This window comes from Apus apus, chromosome Z (genome assembly GCF_020740795.1).
Source record: "Apus apus isolate bApuApu2 chromosome Z, bApuApu2.pri.cur, whole genome shotgun sequence".
NCBI classification, from domain to species: domain Eukaryota; kingdom Metazoa; phylum Chordata; class Aves; order Apodiformes; family Apodidae; genus Apus; species Apus apus.
This window is the reverse complement of record NC_067312.1, coordinates 10,273,781-10,296,362: the sequence shown is the minus strand read 5'-3', so window position 1 is coordinate 10,296,362 and position 22,582 is coordinate 10,273,781. Positions and strand designations below refer to the sequence as shown.

Below are 22,582 nucleotides of genomic sequence, written 5' to 3'. Positions count from 1 at the left end.
ACCTGTCTCACCGAAAAATGTTGCTTTGGGGTGGGAGATGAGCCTGAGCCCACCCTGGCAGCCATCCCTGACTATAGGAGTGACAGTGCCCATCCCAAAGGACCACACCCTCCTCACATCAGCAAGACCAACTACTGAATATTTGGCAACACCCTCAAATTGTCCATCTGTCCCCAGATCCCCATAATTTTCCCAGATCAGACCTGCTCAGCAGCAGAGCTGGCACAGACACCTACATCAAGGGCTCTGTGGCCCCAGCTCCTAAAATCCCAGGATGATGGGAGCACCTCTGCTTGCTTTTCCAAAGGAGGATGTTTCCAGCCTTTGCAAATGCTCACGGACGTGGCTCTAATGCTTCCAAAACAGAAGAGGAAGGAGAGAACCCAACCACATTATTAGCTTTAAATATCTCATGACCTTTTACTGCAAATCTCAAGATCTGAAGCGCAGCCCGCCTCACGGTTCGTTAACATTTCATGTTGTCAGTGCGGCCAATGGGTTCAATTAGACTTCGCGACGGCATCTGCAAATTGCTGGCAACCCACTGGAGGAAATCCTCCCTCGGTCTGGCCGCCAGCTCTGACGCTGCCTCAGAAATACCTTCTGAGCCTTTGCCACGTTCCCAGATGTGCACTGAGCTGGTTAGTGCTCAGAGCACACGAGATCCCCTCCCAAAAACTGACAAAAGGGGAGATCCCGCTCCAGGAAATGCTATGGCTTGGGAGCAAACGGGGTGCAAGACCTGCCCTGGGCTCCCCAGAGATGCTTGGGATGGTGCCTGGACACTCGCCTGCATCTAGGGGTGAGTGTGCAGATGTGCTTGCTGGGAGATCGCATGTGTGAGTGTGGCGACTGCTGCTGTTGCAAGTTAACTGAAGGAGCCTGTAAAACCAGAAACAGGCTATTAGCAATCCATTAGGAAAGGGTATCCAGTTCCAGCCTAGGTAAGCCATTAGAGGAACATCTGAGAGCATTAGGAGAGCTCGCTTGGGGCCAGGATGGGGCTATAAAACAGAAGAGGAAACCACGCTAATCTGGCTTGAATTACAAACTTAAAAGCAGGAAAAAAATAAAGGATACCCTAAACATTTAATGTTTTATATTTAGGAGACAGAAGGGGAGATTCTGCCAAAATGAGAGAATAAAAAATTCTGTTTAGGCTACAAATATCCCATGTCTCTTCTGGCAGCAGAGGAGCCACCAGCCCCTCTTCCAGAAAGGGAGGAGTGTGACTCTAAAGTTGCTTGAGTTTCAGAGTGAGCTCAGTGCTGGAGGGGAGTCAGTGGCCACCTGATGTGACAGGGCTGCATCCCCAACAGCCAGGAAATATTCATGCCCAAGTTCCAGGAAGTTGCTGCAAGGCACTGTGAAGGACCAAGGAGCATCCGGGACATGCCCTGCTGCATGCTGACGTGGAAATTCATCATCATCCTCTCTCCATGATAATAGTTCCCAGAGCGCATCAGCATAATTCCCAGGGCAAACTGCAACACGAGAGCTGCTAAGCAGCCTGAGCAGATGAAAGGCACTACCGAGCAGGGGCAAGACTGTGCAAACGGCACTCTGGGGCTCAGACCCACCTTTGCCAATGCTGGGAAAGGGATGCGGGCATCCCCTCAGCTTTGGGTCAGCCCTGGATGCTGCTTGATGCTGGAGGGATGCCTGGGTACAGCATCACCCAGCTCCCTCTGGGGGAAACCTGCATTTATGGCTAGCTCATGCAGCGACAGCCTCGGTAAGATCCACCTTTCCTGCCCCAGACAGCTTCATATTCTGGTGCCAAGCCCTGGCATTATCAAAATCCTGAAAGGAAGAGCCTGGGAGAAAGCAGACTCTGATTGAATCAGGCTCTACGGTATTCGACAGCCTGACATCCATCTGATCCTATTAGTGCTCATTCGGTCCTGCCTGCTGAGGTACTGTGCATAAATCAGACCCTGCAAAGATAACATGGGGTGGAGGGGAGAGAGGAGCTGCTGCTTTCGCCAAGAAATGCAGCATGTAAGCAGGGCCTCCACGGATATCCCTGGCCCTGGGCAGACCCTGGTGCTCCTGTGTGGGTTTGTTCCATCACACATGTTGGGCTGCCCATGGGCTGCCAGGGAAGCGGCAGGAGATGCTTAAAACCCACTGCTGGTGCATGGGTGGGCTGCCATGAGAAGGCAGGGATGGGGCTTAGTGTGGGGACCTTGGGCACACAGTGATGTGCCAGAGCATGAGGTTATCCAGCTCCTCCTAGTTGATGGTGGAGGCTTCTCCTCTCCTTGCTGGGCTCCCAAGGTGCCCTGTTGTCAGCAAGCAGGCTGTGTGCAATGGCTTTTCCATGACAGCAGCCAGTGGGGACAGCAAGAGCCAAGACAGGGGGCAGATTGTGGCAGGAGACCTTCAAATTGGTAATACTTGACACCCCTATGCAAGTGTGGTATGCATGACTGCTGCAGCCCTTCTCAGGGCACTTGTCTCTTCGAGGAGAGACCCAACACCACTCCCACAAGAGTAACTGGATGGCTGAGCTAGGCTTTGGCCTACCAAACTATGTCCTTCCCTCTCCTGGCTGGATCTGGGGAAATGGGCATACCCCTCAAGATGCCAACAAGAATAGTTCAAGCAAAGCAGAGCTCAGCATGGCTTGGGCATCTTCCCAGCACGATGGTTTCAATGGGGGTTCATTTTCAGGTGCAAATTCCTGCCTTTGCATCATGCCCAGCTGGGCTAAGCAGGCTGAGCTTGCCAACAGGGGTCCGGGGTCAGAGCAGCTCTGGCTGCTGCAGCGCTGCCATCCCCTGGTGTTTGGGAGCTGATTGAATTAGGCTTTGCAAATAATTCATCTGATGAATAGTGGCAGTTTTCCTCAAATCATCCACAAATCAGATTTTTCATTACCCAGCCAGCGGGGCAGAGAGTCAGAAAACAAGGCAGGTACCACACTCACTGAATGCTTGCACTTGCTCACCAGCAAATCGTTCTCCAAACACACTTCTCCACCTGCCGGTGATGAGGGACACATCTCTTGTAAGGGGTTATTGCTTAAAAACTCTACCCAAGACTGCTGCACCCTCCTGGGGTGCTGGGATACGAGCCCTTCCTGGCCATCCTAGCACCCACCACCAGGGCTGTTACCTTAAGCTCTCTCAGCAGTTCAGGGTATCTTCAAAAAGGTGAAATCAAGCTATCACTGCCATAGAATTAACCTTTTCCAGCTATGGTGATGTTGCCACCAATGTCATCAACACCTACATGTACTTCCCACCATTGCTGGCTGCCCAAAAATGCTGATGGAGAGGCCACAGCATCCCTTTGGAGGCACTGCAGTGAGGGGACTGGCACAGTTTGAGCCCACCAATATGATACCTAACACCCAGCGATGGAGGGACTGGCCATCCTGAGGGTGTTCAGGTAGGAGGCAGCTTACTGGGTCTTCCACCATTTCTGGGTGCAAATCTCTGCATCTGCAGGGTGCCTGGCTGGATCAGGCTGTGGCTGGGTAAAAAACATTAGCTTTTTCCACAACAATTTCACACCTTGAAAAAACTGACCTTGTGTTAGTTTTTTTCTCATTAATTCTTCCCCTTTTTTTTCACAGCTTCTACAATTTGAGCATTTCTCCCGAGCGTGAAAAAAAAAACCAACAAACTAGATCAAACTAATACCGAGTGCTGTCTTATACCTCAAGATGCCCAGTGGATGCTTTCCCACCCCAAGCAGGGAAGCAATGGGCAGAGCAACAAACATCAAAACTGTTTCCCAGCCCTCCTCTGATTTTCAAAGCCATCAGCAAATGTTTCCATCTGAAACACGACCTGCAGGGCTGACATGTCAAAAAACCCAACCAGCACAAAAAGTCACCAAGACACTGAAATCTTGCAGAGATACAAGCAAAGTCTCAGCCATTTCTCTTCCCAAGAAGAGCTGGTTGGCAGAAAACACTGCTCAGCTCCACGATGCAGGGGAGCTCCCTAGGGACTGGGTGCTGCATCCTATTTTATTGATTGATTTTCATTTGGGGGGGGGGGGGGGGGGGGAGGGGGGCAGGGGGATGGGGAGGTGGTGTAAAAGGTTTTAGTGAGGAAAGCACCTAATTATCTTTCACCTGGCTCAGCTCAGTGCAGAGAGGATGCTAGATGAGCAATGCCAGTGCCACAGCACCTCTCCTCAAGCAGCAGATCGCTTTCCTGCACAAGCGGAGCATGCAGGCAGCACACAGAGGGGGGGAAAAAAAAACCATCAAAAAAAAAAAAAAAAAGCACAAACCCTTTTGTTATCTTCCTGCAGCTAACAAATGAAATCTGTCCTCGGGGCTGCCAAGGATTTCACTGGCTGTTTGTTTTTTTTTTTTTTAAAGAAACAAGAAATAAAACTAGGAAATACGATAACATCTCAGCAATCGCTCTGTGACTGCGCTCTGAGTTACGGCGAGCGGTATTTTATCTTCAGTTCAAAATCTAAATGTGGCAGAGGCACATTTAAATGTGGTGACATTTATACTTTAAATGCCTTTTACATCTCGTTGGCAGGTTTTATATAGAACATATGTATGGAAAGTAGATAGGGGCCATGGATGAAAATGCGGAGTGGGGAGAGCCTGCAGATCCATTTGTAGGCAGAATGCGAGTTGAAAGCAGAGGGAGAGAGAAGGGAGGGGAGAAAGAGAAGGAGAGGAAAAGGGCCTGGGTTGCCTGGGCAGTAAACAGACAGTTTTTGGGGATCCTGACCACTCGTTCCCAGTGCTGCTTGTTCTCAGCCACCAGCTCAACCCACTCCCTCCCCTCCCAGCCAGCTCAGCATTGCTTACGTGTTGCCACTGGTCCAGGATGAGGGGCCGATACCGCAGGAAGAACTTGAGTGGGAAAGACTCAGGGTCCGGCCAGGATGAGGGGTTTTGCCAGGACACCTCCAGCCTCCGAGGGTTATTTGGCACAGGTTTGGCCACCACACTCTCCGGAGGGTCTGGTTTTACTGGAAGAGAAGAGGGTGGCTGGTAAAACTTTGCGTGTGCCATCTTTACACCCCTCAGCACAACTGGCTGGGCTTTGTGCCATGTGTTTTCCAAGGGGAGCAGCCTGAGGCACAGCATACTGTTCCCAAATTAATTAGATGGAAATCATCTTTTCTCATCCAGGTCAGTGGTATGGCTGTCCTGACTCAAAATGAACGTTGCCAGGGAGGTGTCAGTGCTGGAGACATATGGAAACAACCTGGCTAAGGCAGAGAGCATCCCTCCTTCCCAGAGCTACTTAGGTCAGGCTGAGGAGCACACTAAATCCTGCACTTTCTTTGCATCTTCTGATTTCTGGCAATCTGACCCACATTCATACCCTCTCACCTCACAGTAATGTCGCAGTAAAGCCCTTGGCTTTAGGACCTCCTGTTTGCCAAGGGCAAAGGATTGCGGTGGTCACCTTTATCCCAGCTATCTGTCTCTCAGTCTTGCTCTGCTTTTGGCATACAGGGATATTTTCTTGCTACTTGACAAGTATTTCAACTGAATATTAATTGGCTGTGAGTTATGCAAGGTGCTTTGAAGTTGCAGCTACTTTTAGAGTGGGGGGAGCAAAGCATAGTCAGGCTGTGATGAACAGCATTGCCCACTGTAGAGCCAGTGTTGCTCCTCACCCAGAGTTCGCTGAGCTCCTGACAGCTCAAACTCCCAATTTGCAATAGCATAGCTACAAAAAGACTGAGATGTGGGTACCTCCATGCTTCTCCTTTTCTCATGACCAGGAAGGAGGTGGGTGCACAGCTGTGCACGGGCTGAACAAGGGCTCTCAATGCACTCTAAGAAGAGCAATGGACAAGTCCTCATGTCCTGGGAGGGCTTTTAACCTCCTCCAAAGTCCACATGCAGGCCAATGGGTCCCTCCTGGCCTAAAAAACCTCTGGATTGAGTAATGGTCCCCTGACTCTGGCTACCTTGAACAGCAGCTTGTGAAGGTGGCATCATGAGACTCCACTCTCAAGCATGAAGAAGGGATTCTGGGGCTGTGGGGAGCCCCTCTCTGACTGGCAGAGCTCCTGCCCAGCACTCAGAGATCTTCTTCTCCATGCTAACACCAGTGGTTCACCTGCTATGGGTGGACAGTGAAGTCCACACAGAGGCTTTGCCTTTCCTGGAGGAGGAAGGAGGTGATGGTGGTGAGTGATTTGCTCCCTCGCTAGCCTTGCCTGTTGCCTGCAGTTCTGCCCTATGCATGGAGGCTATCTCTCCCTCTTCTTGAAGCTGTATGGGACCAGGCACTGATGTGGGGCAAGTCTGCTGCAAGTGGAGTTTTGTGTCTCTGCCATTCACTGCCATCTCTGCTCTAGGATTATAGTGGCATCACAGTGACTGTCCCCAGGAAGTGACCCTCCCTGCACCTCCACTGTTTGCTCTTCTTAGGAAAAATTGGCTGTGATGCTTTCAAAATCTGCTTTTTGGCTGCGGATGAAGTAAAGGGGGGCACTGAAATGAAGCCACAGCCCAGCCACCTTGATGGAACCTAGAACTGGCCCCACTCCCCACGAGACGTACCCATCACCACCTCTGTCTCCCCAGCCCTTCCACTGAGCACCCTGGCACACACGCTGCTGCAGTCCTCCTTCACCATCACCTTCATCACCACCCTCACAGCCTCTCCTGCATCCCATCACCTTCCCTCTGCCATGGTGGACATAAGGTGGTCTGGACAGCTTCCTCCATGCCCACAGCACCTGATGCCCAGAGGATGCTCCTGGAGGCTTGGGAAGCAGCTAGTGAGCAAGCACTCATGGGTCTGACCACGGGTGCCTTGTGTGACCACCTGGCTTCCATTGACCCTCTCTGTGGCAGGACGGGACACCATTTTCCATTTGCAGCTTTATCCTCAGCAGCAGGGATGACTTTCTGGGGCTGTGCCGTGCTGAGCTACTCCAGATGGCTGCGCAATTTCTCCACTCCCCCCTTTGAATCCCTGGGCTGTGGCTGGACATCAGCTTCCATCGACAGGGACTTGGAGTCCAAACGCATCCGGAAAAGTATAAATCCAGTGCTGGCTCGGCAGGCTTGGTTTGCGAAACAAAAGTCTGGTTGAACGAATGCAGATGACTCCAAACTGTGGTTCTGCAGTGAGGAAATGGGAAGAAAAGCTCCAGGCTGGGGATGGATGTGATGGGATATTCCCTGGGGTAACACAAGGGAGCCTGGCCTGGCTTTTTGGCATGCCAGCCTGGAGCCATGGCACAGGGATGCTTAAATGCAGTTGTGCTGGGGCAGAGCAGTTGTGCTTGAGTGGCACTGAGAGATGCCTCTGTGGTGGGTTAGAAGAAAGTAAAACCAAAATGGTGCCTTGATGCTGAGGTGGGAGTTACCTCCTCGTTTGGTGGGGATGTGACCTTCAGTCCCACTCCTGCAGATTGGGACAGTCCTTGGCTCGCAGGGGAGGGCTTCTCTGGCTCTGACAGAGCATGGCAGAGCCCAGCCATTGAAAGGGAATGTGCTCCCGGCTGCAGTGAGCCTTCAAACGGCACTGCAGGTTAATGGGAAAACTGGTAGAAATTGCTATCTCCCCATGTGTCCTCCTGTCGGTGGGGCTCCTGCCGAGGCTAGAGAGAGCAGCAGTGCCTGCCTCTCCGAAAAAACAAAGCCAAAGCTGTTCCTGCCACATCTCTCCAAGGCAGCAGGGATGCAAGACCCAAGAGAGGGGATGGCAACTCCAGCAACTGGTCCTGCAAGGACAGACCTATGTGTCTTATGACAGACCTCATTTCACTGTGCTCATCATGGGAAATATCAGGACAAGTCCCACAGGAGCCAGCTGAGGAGTGAGGAAAGATGGGCTGTGTCCAGCTCCCTGATTTCTATGTGACCTTGAAGGAATCCTTTATCCTCTGCAGGCTCCTGGGTCCCTGCTCTACACATGGGGAAGAGAGCTCCTCCTTCCTCAGCCTTTGTCTGCCTCCATTTAGCCTGCACATGGTGAGGCAGGGGCTGTCAGGCTGTATACATCAGTCAGCATAATAGAGCCCTGTCTTCAGCAAGGGCCAGCAGGCAGTAACATAATAAAAACAATAATAGTAATAATAATAATGAACAATGGGCATTAGGCTGAGTACTGGTTAAGCGGCTACAAAACCAGATGTAATATTATCCCATGAGCTAAGGGAGCATCTCCAGACATTCCTTGGGAAGGGGACGTGGCCAGGAAGCAGCTCACAGCTCTTCCCACTTGGTTTTCGGCTGGTGCATCCAAGCGAGGGCTTGGCGTGCAAGGAGACTTGTGGTGAGAAGCTTTTCCTAATAGACCTGCACACTCGTGCTTAACGACGAGTCTCTGACTGTCCATCATCCCTGGCTGCTGTTGGACACATCCTGAAACAAAGCCTGTGGTTCAGAAAGGCAGCTGAGATCTGGCAGCATGGAGGGGCTTGTCACCCATCTTGTCTCTCCAACGAGTGCTAAAATGGATCCCTTGCGGCTGTTAAATATCCCCTGGCATTTTCCACAAGCAGAGGGATATTAAACTCCATGTCTTAGCCAAATGTCAGTCTAGGTAATTTAATTCTGCCTCCCTAAGTAGTATGAATTGAACTGACCTTCTGCCTAGGGAACTGTATACCCATGTTCAGAGATTCTGAGTTTTGTATGGATTCATCCATGTTTGTCCTCACGCAGCCCATCCGAGATGCTCCACGGATTCACCACCCCAGGGCGGATCTGGGAGGATCACAGTCTTCCCAAGCTCACACAAGGGATGGGTGGTGAGTTTGGGGAATGCACCTATGCCTGCAAGGCCCTGTCCAAGGCTGTTTTGCATCCTTTTAAAGCTGTGCACCTTCTCCTACTAAAATTTTTTTACTGTGAGAGTGACAGAGCACTGGAACAGGCTGCCCAGAGAGGTTGTGGAGTCTCCTTCTCTGGAGACATTCAAAACCCGCCTGGACGCCTTCCTGTGTGATGTACTCTAGGTGACCCTGCTCTGGCAGGGGGGGGGGTTGGACTAGATGATCTTTCGAGGTCCCTTCCAACCCCTAGGATTCTATGATTCTATGATACTAATTTGCCCCAGGCCCACACAAGGAGAAAGGCGCCGGGGCGCGATGCAGGTGCTGCTGTGAGGCAGTGACATCTGTGCTTTCCTAGAGGATGCATATGCTGGCCACCTGGCTCTTGGGCTGAAACATAAGTGAGGAAGGTGGCTTGTGTCCTGGAGGGACATAAATGTCCCCACTCTGTACCAGTCACCACGAGGGAGGTGCACAGCTCCTGACACACTACCTCACTCCTCCCTGGCACCTTTCTCTGCCCTCAAGCCCTCTCCTCTCCAGCTTCTCCACCTCCTTTCCCACCTCCTCTTGCCTTGGGCTGGGGCCTTGACATTTGCAGGGCTTTGCAGAGCCTTGCCCTCCCCACCCTCACTTTTATTAACACTGATACCTTTGCAGATGATGCAATTATGAAAACAATCTCCAGGAGTGAGACAAGGAGGAAGGCAGCCTGGATCTCCTACTGATGAGAGATGGGGGCCAGAGAGCTGGAAAACCTCTCCCAGCCATCATAGAAAATGGAAATGCAGAGAGATCCCTGACATCTGGCTGCTAATAACACACACGGCACGACCGCCAGCAAGGCATGGGCTTGGGACAGCAAAAGAAGGTACCAGTCATTTTCCACTTGATTAGAGCCATCTTCTGAGAGGCTGAGGAAGGGATTTTCTGCTTAGGGCTCCAGAAAGGGACAACGAAAAAAGGAATCAAAACCAAAGGACGTCACTCCTTCCCAGGGGCTTTTTTGTGCTTGCCCAAGCTGGGTGGGAGGATCTGACTCAGCAGTGGATCTGCTCCCGGCTCAGCTGGCACCATCAGGGAATGCTGCTGGCTCTTGCACTGGCTCCAGGCTGCTCCATCCCCAGCAGAGCATAAGGTCAGGGCTTCACGCCTGGGGTTTAACCTTTATGCAGAAGGTGTGATGGGTTTCTCTAGGCTAAGTGGAAAACACAAGACAGGGTCTGACATCCCCATCTCTGGGATTTTACAAGAAGCACCTTGCAGTCACTGGCTGACACCATCTCTCCATATTAGCAGGATGTGTGCACTTGTGGCAATGCTCCCACGCAGCATTTTCCAATGAGCAGATGCAATGGCTTTATCCTCAGCCATGGGTTTTTCACCCTGCCATCTAGAAGAGCAAAACCCAGCACAACTTCCAAGATGAGTCTCGGGCCAGCTGACACTGGTAGAGATCTGCAGGGAACCTAGTGGGTGCTAGATCCAGCACTGCCAGCACCCACCTTGCTGGGACATGGCCCTAGGCTTGCAGGCACAGAGAAGACAGCCAGAACATACACTGAAATGCAGAAGCTTTTGCAAGGAGAGCTGGCAACCAAATTGCCTGGCCCAATACACTAACACAGTGCACTTGTTTTAATTGGAAACACAGTGACAGTGCAAGGAGAAGCTCCATTCAGGGTAGGTTGTTGATGGGTGGCAGCTGAGTTCATGCTGTAATGACTCTGCTAAGCCTGTCGAGCGCTTGAGCACTCAATCACCAACATGCCTATGTTTCTTTTGCACAGTGGCTGTACCAAATCCTGAGGAGGAGAATTCCACAGCTCTATGGAACGTGGAGATTTCAAGGTCACAAGATAGTGAAGTGTTTATGGGAGTGGGTTGGCTCTGGGGTGCAGGACACAGCCCTTCTCATCTGCACCAGCCCATCATACCTTCCTCAAGTGTAATCCCAGAGGGTTGTAGTGTGTCTGCCTATTGATGCCAGGGGTCTCACCTCCCATCAAAACCACCAGGATGTGGTTAGCACCCTGCACAGATCTGCTAATGGCAGGGCAATGCTGGCCTCTGTTCACTGCTCCTCCAACTCAGGCAGAGTTCAAATCTCTAGGCTGGATCTGGCTTCTGCTGGTGCTGAGGTGCCCGGGACTTGCAGCTGGGTGTGCTTCCCAGGGGTGTTACCCTTGTGTGCTGGATGGAGGACCAGATGTTTGGGAATCCAGGCAGGTCATGGGGTGGGATGCAGATGTTACAGGACAATGCCCTGAACTCCTGCAGGAGGGAACGCAAGGAACTCAGAAAATGCAGCTTAATTGCTGCCCTGGGCCCCCTAGGCTGGAGGTTACCTTCATTTTTAAGGAGTGTATCTTCCATAAACACAGTAATTTCCATTTAAAGGCACTAGAGCAACTGAAACTCCACTGCTTCCCTGCTAAGCTCCTTGCCTTGCTATCAACGTTCACAATGAATCCACAAATACAAGCTTTGGATATGGATGGTGGCTACAGGGACAAAGCAGGACAGTCCCTGGTCCAAAATAATTTTCTCACTCTTCTCAAAGCTGGCACCTTGTTTCTTGCTTGATGTTTTCCAGGATTTGGGGTAGAAAGAGAAAATCTGAGATAGCAGTGGAGCTCCTCTTCTTGTATGCTGGCACTTTCAGCTGCTTGGGACTGGCACATGCAGCACATTGAAGGCAAAGACTAACTGCTGGCTGCACTGCAATGATTCATTTATTTGTTTTTCTGGTCCAGTAATTGCCACATGTAACCAGCAAATTGTATTTTGAAGTGTTCCTGAACTCGGTTCTCTCCCATCTTTCCTGTTCTTTTAGGATGGATAGTTTTGTCTCTGCACCATCTGTAATCTGTCTTTGGCTGGTGGCAAAAGCACTGTGCCCAGCTCCATGCTTTGCCATGCCTGGCACTGAATTGCCTGGTCCATGCTTGTCCTTCACAGTTGGAGAAGCATCCACACCATGGGTCTGGACATGGCTGGGGAGCATCTCTGCAGCAGGGACACCTTGGCCCCCAGGGCTCACTGCTCCCTGTCCCACATTGTACAGTATCCACTGCCTGAATGGGGCACTGAAGAGGTGCAGAAGGAGGAACAGTGATTTTAGGAGCATGTTAGGTAAGGGCTGGTGGAGGATGATTTCAGGAGGGCTTTATCCTGCCTAGGGATGAGGGCAAGAGGGTGGGACATTTTAATTTATCTTCCAATCCTATCTCACACCACTTTGTTTCCAGCACAAGCAGCAAGCTTCTCTTTTAGGCATACTCAGAGGACCAAGAAGGGCAATGCCCTTTGGACCACACCAGCTTTACAGCCCTCTGTGAAGTCCATGGCTGACATGCTGGGAGGATTACGTCCATTCATCTGCCTTTGATCCTGATCCCTGTGCTTCTGCACCCTTCCTCCTGGGTTCATGCAGCCACTTCCTCAGCTGCCAAGTACAGAGCTCAGCAAACAGGGGAGACCTGGACCACTGGTGTTGGGCCCAGACATGGCACTAGGCCACTGATGGGACCGGCACAAAGGCTGCCTGTGGGCATCCTGTCTAGTTGCCTAAGGATGCTCAGGTGCTGGCACCACTTACAGCAGGGCCAGAAGAATCAGGACAGGCACGAGAACCATGACAGTGTGGCTCAGACCCTGGTTCCATCTCATGCATGGATAGGCAGAGGCTCCACTTGGAGAGCCTGCCCCTTCCCTGGCCCAAGCAGAGCACGCCAACCCCAACACCCTCTTGGAGAGGCCAGTTGGTGCCGCGGAAGTTACCTATGGCGAACTCGTCAAAGGTGAGAGTGGTGGAGTTTTTGCCCAGAGCATTCGTGACTGTCAGAGTCACCTTGTACTTCACCGTCGAGAAGAGCTGGAGGTATCTGATGTGACATCTGTTTTTGGGAAAGATATCCTTCTCGCAGACCATCTCTCTCGTGCCGTGTCTGGAAAGCAGGGGCAAAAAGAGCTGTTACTTACAGGGCAGTGCTTGGGGTGGGGATGCACCCATGCCACTGGAGGCAGAAGGAGCAGTGCTATATCCCCCTGTGCACCTGCCCCTTCCACAGCCAAAGGGATAATTTCCTCCCACTGGGGAATTTTGCAGGCTGATGTGTGTGACATCTTATCCTAATCCCACACAGAGACACGAGTGAATATCCTAACATTGGTCCCAAAGAGAGCATGACACCCTGCTGGGCTTGGCGTTGAACTCTGTGCCTTCTGAAACAGGAACTGTTTCTCCTTTCTCCTGGTGACAGGGACCCCAGAAGCTAATGCATGGCATCAGCCTGTATAAGGGCTGTGCCAAGTATTGGGCACAGGGTGGGAGACGATGCCCTGCCATGGCTAGTTCTAGGTGAGGGACACAGCCAGCATACAGTAGAAGGGACCATGGCTGTGCCAAATGCACCAAAAAACAGCAGGCACAACCTCCACAGTGGACAAGTGGTGCAGAGAGGATAGACCTGGGGGGCTTGGAAAAGGGGCCAGGGAATTGGGGAATTTCCCGCTCCCCTCTGGGAAAACTGGAACTTTCTTGGGACAAAGCCCCAGCGCCAAGCATCCAGTTTGTATCTACCTGGTGCATTGTCCCCAGGACCATTTTTGGGCCACTTATCCCATATGCTCAGCACAGGTCAGACCTGTTGCCCAGACACTTCAGGGCACTGCTTGGGACCTGCTCCAGGAGGCAGGGACAAAAAGTCTTGCTGCACCATTCCCTGCTGGGCACTTACATGACAGAGATGTTGAAGGAGTTGGGGATGTAGGTGGGGGTGGGCAGGTGCCAGCTGCAGTAGAAACCCTTTGGGTAGTTGTTGGACCTGCACATCAGCAGTGGCTCCTTGGGGGGGGCTGCCAGGGAAAGAGAAAGAGCAATTACCCATTGAGGTGAGGCTAGCACCGGGTCCTGTACAAAGGGATGTCCCTCCACCCTCAACTGTTGCCAGCTCAGGTAGAGTGACACAGTTTGCTGTGATAGCCTGGTCTGTGTTTATCAGCTGATCAAAACCTCTGAAGGCTTTGGTCCTATGTCTGGTGCTGGGGTCCTCCATGAGACCTAACCAACCTAACACTCCTCTGCATGCCATGACAGAGAAGGAAAGGCTGCAGCGAGATGGCTAAGGGTGTGCTCACTGCACCAGGGAAGCTGGCAGCACCAGGAGGATGTCAAGACATCAGTGCAAAACAGGACACCCCAACCAGCCAGGTCTGTGCAAATCCCCTGTGTGATGTGCAGCCCTGCAGAGATGCTGGCCTCTTGGAGGTCTGTCTGCTCATGTACAGCCCATGCCTTGAGTATGTAACACACTTGGGCATGACTTTCCTCTGTGCAGCTGTGGGCATCCAGGGGCACAGCAGGGCCCTGGTGGGAAACCACAGCCAGACTGTGCACTCCAGACAGGGACAACTCAGCCCATTTGCCATGAGCATGGACTGCCAGGGTGGGTGGCTGGGATCCTGGCCTGATGCTGCACCATTGAGCCCATGGGAAGAAAATAACAATGGGTTTTGCTGGAAAAACTTTCGGGGAGGGGGGTAGGGGCTGTGCCATGAGCTTCAGCTGCAGCACCTTGCTGCAGTCCACAGAGGGGAAACTGAGACTCGGGGCTTGCATGTGTTCCAGCAGCTCTGGAGCAGGGCTGGAGACAGAGCAGGCAGATGGCAAGAGAGCCAAGAGCAGTGGGAGCAGGCAGCAGGAGAGGAGGGAGAGGGAGAGGGAGGGCGAGAGGGAAAGAGAGCAGGAGAGGGAGAGGGAGAGGGAGAGGGAGAGGGAGAGGGAGAGGGAGAGGGAGAGGGAGAGGGAGAGGGAGAGGGAGAGGAGGGTGCCGGCAGGGAGGGGAGGCTGTGCTGGTCCCCAGCGTGTGCTCCTCCTAATGGCTATTTCAGCCTTTAGCCGGCAGACGAAGGCCAGAACCTGGTTAATGAGCCTCCCAGCTAAATTATTCAAGCAGACCCTGCGAAGCAAAACAGAGCAGCTAATCGCAAGGCCAGAGGCAAAGGCCTGATCCCTGCTACAGCTCCATCCTTATCCTCCTCCTCCCCGGCTCCTTAACCCCTTCCCTGCCGCGCAGCTGCTCCGAGGTGAGGCGGGAGCGAACGCCGGGCAGCATCATCCTTCGGAGGGGGGAAAAGAAGGGGCAGGGGGCGGCTGGGGACTCCCGGGAGGTGTTCGGGAGGGGCGAAAGAATGCAGGGTATTTAGAGACAGCCTTTAGGGTGCGAGCGACCGCGTGGTGGCAGTGTGGGCTTAACAACACCCGCCTGGCCCCCCGCGAACCGGGCTGGGGCTGGAAATACGGCGTGGAAGTGGGAGGATAATGGGAAATGCTGCCGAGGGTCCCTTGCGCTCAGCTGCAAGACACCAGGAGCCACCCGGGGCTTCAATGAGCCTCCCAAAGGTCCTCCAGGGGCCCTGCCGGACCAGGAGGCTCTGCCCTACCTCCACGGTCCCAGACACTGTGCTGCTACTGAGTCGCAATTAGTCCATCCGAGGAACTGAGACATCTCTGTTGTCTCCAGTATTACACCGGATCTGGTTCTTGGTGATCTGTGCTAGTTCCTCCACGGAGGAGGCTGGAGTGGGCTCATGCCTCCAGGTCTGTTTTGCTGGGAGAAGAGGGCTGCCTGAACTGCCTCCTGCTTCCATCCTCACTCTGCAGCAGCCTTTGAAGATGCCACATTTTTGCAACTTAGAATGTCTTGAAGATGTCCTCTGCTCCATTACTGGGGACCCAAAAGTAACAGCTAGCCTCTGGCCCACAGCATCCTCCACCTTTCATCTTCTGGTGCCTTTTAGCAAGCCAGAGGTGTAAGGAGAGCCTGTGGAAGGCGGACAAAATGACCCTCATAGCTCTGCCACCTTGGTGCCCATGCAGCATCCTCAATTCGCTGCAGCTGAAGGGAAGCTGCTGCATGAAGCCTGTCCTGCCCCAGCAAGGGAAAAGCTGTTTCATGGGGTCACTTCTGCCACCTCCATCTCTTCAAAGAGCCACCAGTTTCAGAGCCACAGGGAAGGGATGCTACACAATTGCTCCACTTTCCACCTTGGCGGGCAGAAAATCCACCCCATAGCAGATCACAGTACCACTGTGATGTGCCACTCAGGGCTGTGACCATGACACCCATGAGGGTGACTGTGACCATGATTACCAGACACCACAGAGGAGAGGGCTGCAAGCCCCTTCTCAGCTGCCATGGTGTCTGGGGAGGTCTGTCTTTGCCCACCCTGCCACAGTGTCCTCTCCAAGCTGGTGGCAGAGTCCCCATCTTCCTGTGGGAGATGGTGGCTTGCAACCTTGTTCCTCTCCCCTCCTCTCCCAGGAAAGGCGCTCGCCAGCACAGCTCATCCTGCCCATCAAAGGCTCTTAAAGAGAGCAAATAAAATTGCAGGCTCCAATCGATCCGGCGCTCCGTAATGCTGTCTTTGGAGATGGGCCAGCCCGTCAGGCCGATGGAGAGAGCAAGAGAGGCAGCAGAGGAAAACAAAGCCATCAAGGGAGCATTAAAGGCTTTTTCTGCCCTGAGGCTTTGAGCAGTGCCTCTGGGTGCGGGGTGTCCTGTCCACCCTCCCCCATCTTCCTCAGCCAATGACCAGCTCTAAGCCCCTACCCAATTCTGAAAACAGCCCGAGCAACATGTTGCCCCTCCACTGGCACTTCTCCTCACGAGCCTGCAAGCAGCCTCCCTAATTCTGGCAAATATTTGCTTCCCCATCGCCTCATGCAGCTGCTGAACTGCGTAAAAGGCAGAGCTCCTCTCCTTTCTCTGCAAACAGCGCCTGCCCTCTCTAATCTGTCTATTAACCTCTCAGATGGAAGGAAGCCACTTCTCCCACGCGCTCTGCTGATGGCCTCTCTTCAAACCCAGTGTGTTTAATGCCCAGCTGTGGTGACTCCCTAATGGTTTGGGCTGCGACCAGCCTTGCTACGAGAGCCTGCGGCAAGGGGATGAAAGGATGAGCCAGGGCCCGGCACAACCCTCCTGGACAGGCTGCTTGCAAGGTGTGTGATGCTTCAGCAAAATTCCAAGCTGTGGCAGCTGGTGCCAGGCTCATCTTCTCTGCAGACTCCACAGAGGACTGGTGGCAGGGACCAGGTGGGCCTTCCCACCACACGGTTCCCCAAGATTTGCATCCACTTGACCTCTGTCTCTCTAGCTTGTTGGAAATAGCTGCCGCTTGATCAGCTCCAGCATCTCTGCTCAGATGAGGAGGGCACGACAAGTGGTCCTCAGGGATGAAACAGCTCTGGATGCATCAGCACAGACATGTATTTTTGAGTCTCTCCCCATCTCAAAGCCTAGTTGTCCTTGTACCATGAGTCCCACTGTGCAGGGGTGAAGTGTGACCAATCCATTTTAGAAACCACTAAAAATGATCTACACTAGCTTTTTCTAGCCCTGCTAGGTCATGAGATAATGGATGTTAAAATTGTGGCACTTTTATATATAGAATAGTTATTTTAGGTCATTTTTAGAGGTTTCTGAAATGGACCAGTTGTAATTTTCCTCTCCTGTTGAGGGCTGAATGTACTAAAGATGTCTTGCTCCGCAGGTGGAGGGATACAAAAAATAGTACCAATTAAAGTTTTAGGAAGCCTCTCAAACACTTTTGTAGGAGGTATTTCTTCTGGTGCACTCAGGACACATCCAGGTGCCAGACTGCTGGGGGTTACCAGCCCTAGAGCATGCTCATGGGGTCACCAACCCTACAGCATGCTTGTAGGGTCACTTGTATAACTCATCATCCTGGTCTCTGGCCAGCAAAGCCTGCAAGGTCCATGACAGGAGTATGTACTTGTGCCAGAGCTACAGCCGTGGTGTAGAACCCCCATGCTACTCTCATGCTGGACAACCACCCCAGCACTGATGTTGTTTGGCCACCTGACGGTCACTGTTAGTGTCCCTGCCTCTCCCCAGTGTCCATGGCAGGATTGCTGCCCCATCTCTTTCTTGCCTGTGCCTGACATGCCCTCCACATCCTTACCCACTGACTTTTTTTTTTTTTGCACCACAGCCATGACCTTGCAAGTGGTGGGTATGTGTCAGTAAGTAAAAAGGTACTGTAACTGAAAGGTGATTGAAAGCAAAGCTGCAGAGGTTGGAGGGCACAGGAGGGATCCACCTAGGCATAAGATGCCAGTCCCAAGCATGTGGGCTCATGTGCACTAGAGCAGCACACCCCACATGTCTGTGCACACACCTAACTAGGTCCTTTTGTGAAGCACACACTGGCTGCAAGCACAATGTATTATTTATCTAACACAGTTTTTCTAAAATTGTCTGTTTACAGCAGGCTGGTAAGACACAACAAAGAACACAATTGATGAATAAGTCATATTTATACTGCCCAGAAGACCAGGGGAGCACCCACCTGCTGTGCTGGAGTGCAACATGGCTGTGGCTGGAGATAGTCCCTTCCACTGCCCCAGATATTTGGATACAGCTGTGTTTTGTTGACAGATAAAGTGAAGGAGGTGAAGCTTCAATTTTGCTGTTATCCCTTGTCCAGGCTGCTCTTGGATAAGGGGAGGATGAGAAGGAATGCAGAGGATAGCAGAGGGTCAATTTGGGGGCAGGTGATGCTCTCCTCTGTTGTGCTGCTGCACTCTGGGAACACCATATTTATAAACTGCCACTTATTCAAAAAGGATTAAGTGAGGGTTGTTTTTTTTTAAAAAAAAAAATAGAGAGAAAATTTTATGTGAGAGAGAATTAAAGAGCCCAGGGATGCAGAATCTTAAGGCAATATGGTCTCGTTCTTCACTAACCTACTGGCCAACCTGAGGCAAGTGATGGCAGCCAGAGTTTAGGTCTCTTCCAGTCACCTAAGCCACACCAACCTTAGCAACAGACATTTTCAGGGGGACATTCCTCCCCCTTGATATTAGATCCTGAAGATGCACCCCTCTAGAGTGTGAGCCATCCCAGCTAAACACAGAGATGCCCACATTCAAGCCAGAGTCTAGCCCAGCTCTAACACCTTCACATTCCAGCACCTCACCAGGAACTTTTGAAAAGGGCCAGGGGCACCTGCAGCTATAACCAAAGTTGTCTGGTCTCCAAGAGCAAGCATTTATTCCTCAGAAGGTGCCGGAGAAAAAGGTGGACTCAGCAAAAGATAAATTTCTGAAAGGCCCTGTTTTACACTGATTAGGGCTCATAAACCAAGCTATGGATTTTCTCATTTCCTTTGCAGAAAATTCAGTGTGTGTGTGTGTTAAGAGGCAGGGCTGTAAATTTTTGGGTAAGGCATTACTCAAAGAGCAGAGAGAGCTCAGAGCCCCATGGTGCAAGCTCCTAGCCCTAAAAGCTGCCTCGCAGCAGGGCAGTGTGATAACAGGCTCACCTGAGTTTGCTTCATCCTGCACAGCTCAAGGCTGTGCTATTCGTGGCACAGCAGAGGTGGTCTTCAAACCTGACAGCTCTCAACCCTTCAAAAAATTATCAAGCAAGCCTGCTTAAGCAGTGAGAGGAAAGATGAAGAGGAGAGGGGATCTGGGAACTCTGGCATGGGGTGGGGTGGGTGGCTGGCATGGCAGCCCTCTCCGGAGATGCTCCCTGAGGTGCAGGATGCTGTAGGAAGGTGATTTAGGCAGGTGAAGCCATGAGGCGTCCTGCAGTCCTGCCAGAACCCCTTGCTCCCAGCTGCACACCAGGTTCCCTGCTGCACTGCTGCCCCAGAGCAATGCCCACACAGGTCCTTGGAGATCCCCTCCCACCAGCACAGCCGCATCCCAAACCCAGCCGTGCTCCTGCAGGTGACATTGTCCCCATGGGCTGAGATGCTGGGCTGAGCACTGTAGGGACCACCACACAGCAGGGATGTTGGGTGCCTCCAGCCTTCACTCGGGACCCCATCGTGGCAGAGAATCCCTCTTAACCTCCCCATCCTCCATCACAAGCCGAAGAGCAGCTTTGCTCCAAAACAGTATTAAATATTGAACAAAAGAAAGCAAAACCGTTATCTGGGATAATTGGGAGTAAATAAAACATTCAACCAAACCAAATGCAGCTGTTTCTACTTGGAGCCGGCACAACAGCAGGGAAGCCAGCTCAGCTACTCCACGTCCGTCGTTACGGCAGCTGATTATTGTTTTGTGTATGACGGTAGCAGGGCCGGGCCCGGAGCGATGCTGGCCCCGCGGTGCCGGGGGCTGCATCCCGGGGTAGGGGTACACCCTGCAGGCGGGATGCGGCGGCTCGGCCAGCGCCCCGGGCACGGGAAACCCTTGGCAAGGCTGGGGTTTGCTCTCCAGCACGGGGAGTTCACGGCGAGGCCGGCTTTCCTCCCCCAACACCTCTGCGAGGGGATTTGCATGTAACATAAACCATTTCAGAGCCAGGTCACTGGTTCGCACATAGCCCCGGGCAGTAATGACCAAACCTCGTTACTGGCTGCTCTGGGATTGAGAGTGCCGGGCCCCCGTCCAGCTCCTGGAGACCTGAAGAGCAGTTTGGGGTGAGGGAAGGTGTGGCTCCCAGGGGAAGTTGCTGGCAGACGGAGCTAAGGGAGGCTCTGGGGATGCAGAGTGCATCCCTGCCTGCAGCTTGGGGCTGGAGCATCCTGGGGTCCCAGGCTGCCGTGCCCAGCCAGCAGGGAAGGGTCTGCAGGCTCTGTGGGGATAGCAGGGGGCTAATACCCTCTTTGCTTTCTCAGCACAGACAGGGGGATTTCCAGCACTGGGGTGTGGGGAGCAGAGCTTGATGCCCCCCACAGCTCCCACCCAAACGCGGAGCCTAACCTGTCTTAAAACAGCCAGGAAGGATGTAGGGCATGAATTGCATGGGGTTTTCCAGTCCCTGACAAAATAGTTACTGCTTCATGGGGATCCCTCTCCTCAACATGGCGCTGGATGCATCATGTCAAGGCAATACAGGGGGAAAATGCTTCTCACATAGGTCCCCCAGCATCTGCTCCTGACCCCAACAAGCAGGTCAGTACATACAGGAGCACATCACAGCCCCAATCTCCAGAGAGGAGAAGCTGCCTCCCTTGGCTCTCCTCAATAAAAAGCTTCATCAGAACAGACCAAAACTGCTCCATAGAGTTATTTTCTGCCATGCATGGTATCAGGCCACACCAGCTGTGAGGGACACACAGCCCTGGAGCCCAAATATGTGCAGAGCCCTGGAAATCACCTCCAGGAACTCAGCTGGAAAAGCAGCCAGCCAGAAAGAGGGAACATCCCTTGTCTACTGTCCAGGAGGGCAGTGCCTTCCTCAGCTCAGCTGTCCAGGGGTACCTGGGGTGCTGCCAAGGGTTCCCTGGAAGGTACTGGGGAACCTGAGGGTCTCTGCCATGGCAGCCCCATGCCTCAGTGCTTGTGGACCTTGCAGAAGGGCACCTGGCATCCCGTTCCTCTTTTCCCAGGTCCAGGCACAAAACCCCTTGCACAATCTACCCCACACAATGCCCCTGCCCCCTCCATCACCTTACTTAAAGGCTGCAAGAAAACAATTCACTCTCCCAGCCTCTCCAGATAGAGAAGACAGGGAAAATACCAGGTGCACTCAGACACAACTGGGACCATCAGCAGCCGTGTATCCTCAGTAAAGCTGTCCCACCAGAACTCCTGGAAATTGTATATTTATCCAGGAGGAGCCTCTGGGGGGAAGCTACAAGCTCTTTGTCATGTACTGAGCAACAAGCTAGCCACGAATATTACCAGCCATCACTCCCACCGGGGGAGTGTGGGCTGTTTCTAATAGCCAGCAGCTCTCAAAAAATGCCTTTTCTCTCCTCATCCCTCTTGAGATGTAGCCAGGATACCTTACCTGCTCTGCTCTGCTCTGCTCTGCTCTTCCCCAGGGTGCCCTCTGCACCACTCTGGCAAGGGAGCAGCTGTGGGCAGCAGAGTCTCTCACTCCATGTAGAAGGGAGAGGAAGGAGTAAGAGATTTCTGACTCTCCAGATAAGACAAAGCATTACTTCTGGGCTTCTCTGCTCCTGCCTGGGCAGGAAGAGGAGCTGATAGGAGTAGTTACTAACCGGACATAGCTCCCACCCATGTTCTTGTTCCACCAGTGCCAGCTTTAGCAAGGAAAGCTGCTTTCCTCCAGCATTTATGAGAAACCACTGCCTCCTCTTTTCTCCTACATTTCAACAGAGGAAATGCTGCAGGCCATGCTCCCACCCTCTCACAAAGCAGAGTCCATAGTGTCCTCAAGCCTACACTGGCTACTCCGCTTTGGATTCAGTGGGGACAGTGAAAGTGGGCACCTGTGTGCAGGTACCCTACCTATACATGGGTTGCCTGCACAGGCAGTGGAGCCATTTCCTCATCCTTGAGTGTTCCAACATGCGGATTGCATCCAGGTTTGCTCGTGCAGACTCTGCATCCTCTGGCCACCAACTCACACCTTCTACCTTTCTGTCGCACACCACTGCTCTCCCGGTCAATGCCACGCTGCCCCATGGGGCTTTTCTGCAGCTTGTGCCTGCTCTTCACCCCCAGGGATCACGCGGGCCTTTATGTGCAAGAGCCTTTGTCCTTGCAATGCTGGTGGCTTTGCCCACCTTTGTGTCACTGGCACAGTCCTGCAGGGAAAAAAGCTGCAGACATCTTATGAAAATGGGTGAGCTAGACCCAGAGGTCCTCTGAGAGATACCAGAGTTGGCTGTAGAGAGCTGACAAAGGACCAGAAGGAGCCTCATAGGGCTTCTTTCCATGCTGTTCCCACACTGAATCCATGTGAAGTCACCTGGCCCATCCCACATGTGCTTCTCCATAATATACCCTGGAAAATCACAGCACTGGACTCCGGTGGGGACGGGGTTGAAACGACACCCCAGGGGATGGCTCTGGTTGCTGGTACACTTCAGATTGCTCAGGGATGCT

At 52.7% G+C, this 22,582-nt stretch overlaps 1 protein-coding gene across 5 annotated transcripts in view; it reads right to left on the bottom strand.

The window, feature by feature from the left end:
- Positions 1-22,582, bottom strand: part of CNTFR (ciliary neurotrophic factor receptor) — a 210,737-nt gene that overhangs the window by 10,138 nt on the left and 178,017 nt on the right. For all 5 annotated transcript variants that reach the window (XM_051642018.1, XM_051642022.1, XM_051642019.1 and 2 more), the window contains 3 exons: positions 13,479-13,596; positions 12,520-12,686; positions 4,793-4,956 (listed from right to left, as the gene is read on the bottom strand). In XM_051642018.1, the coding sequence (XP_051497978.1) occupies positions 4,793-4,956; positions 12,520-12,686; positions 13,479-13,596 (449 nt within the window). The remainder of the gene's footprint in view (positions 1-4,792; positions 4,957-12,519; positions 12,687-13,478; positions 13,597-22,582) is intronic.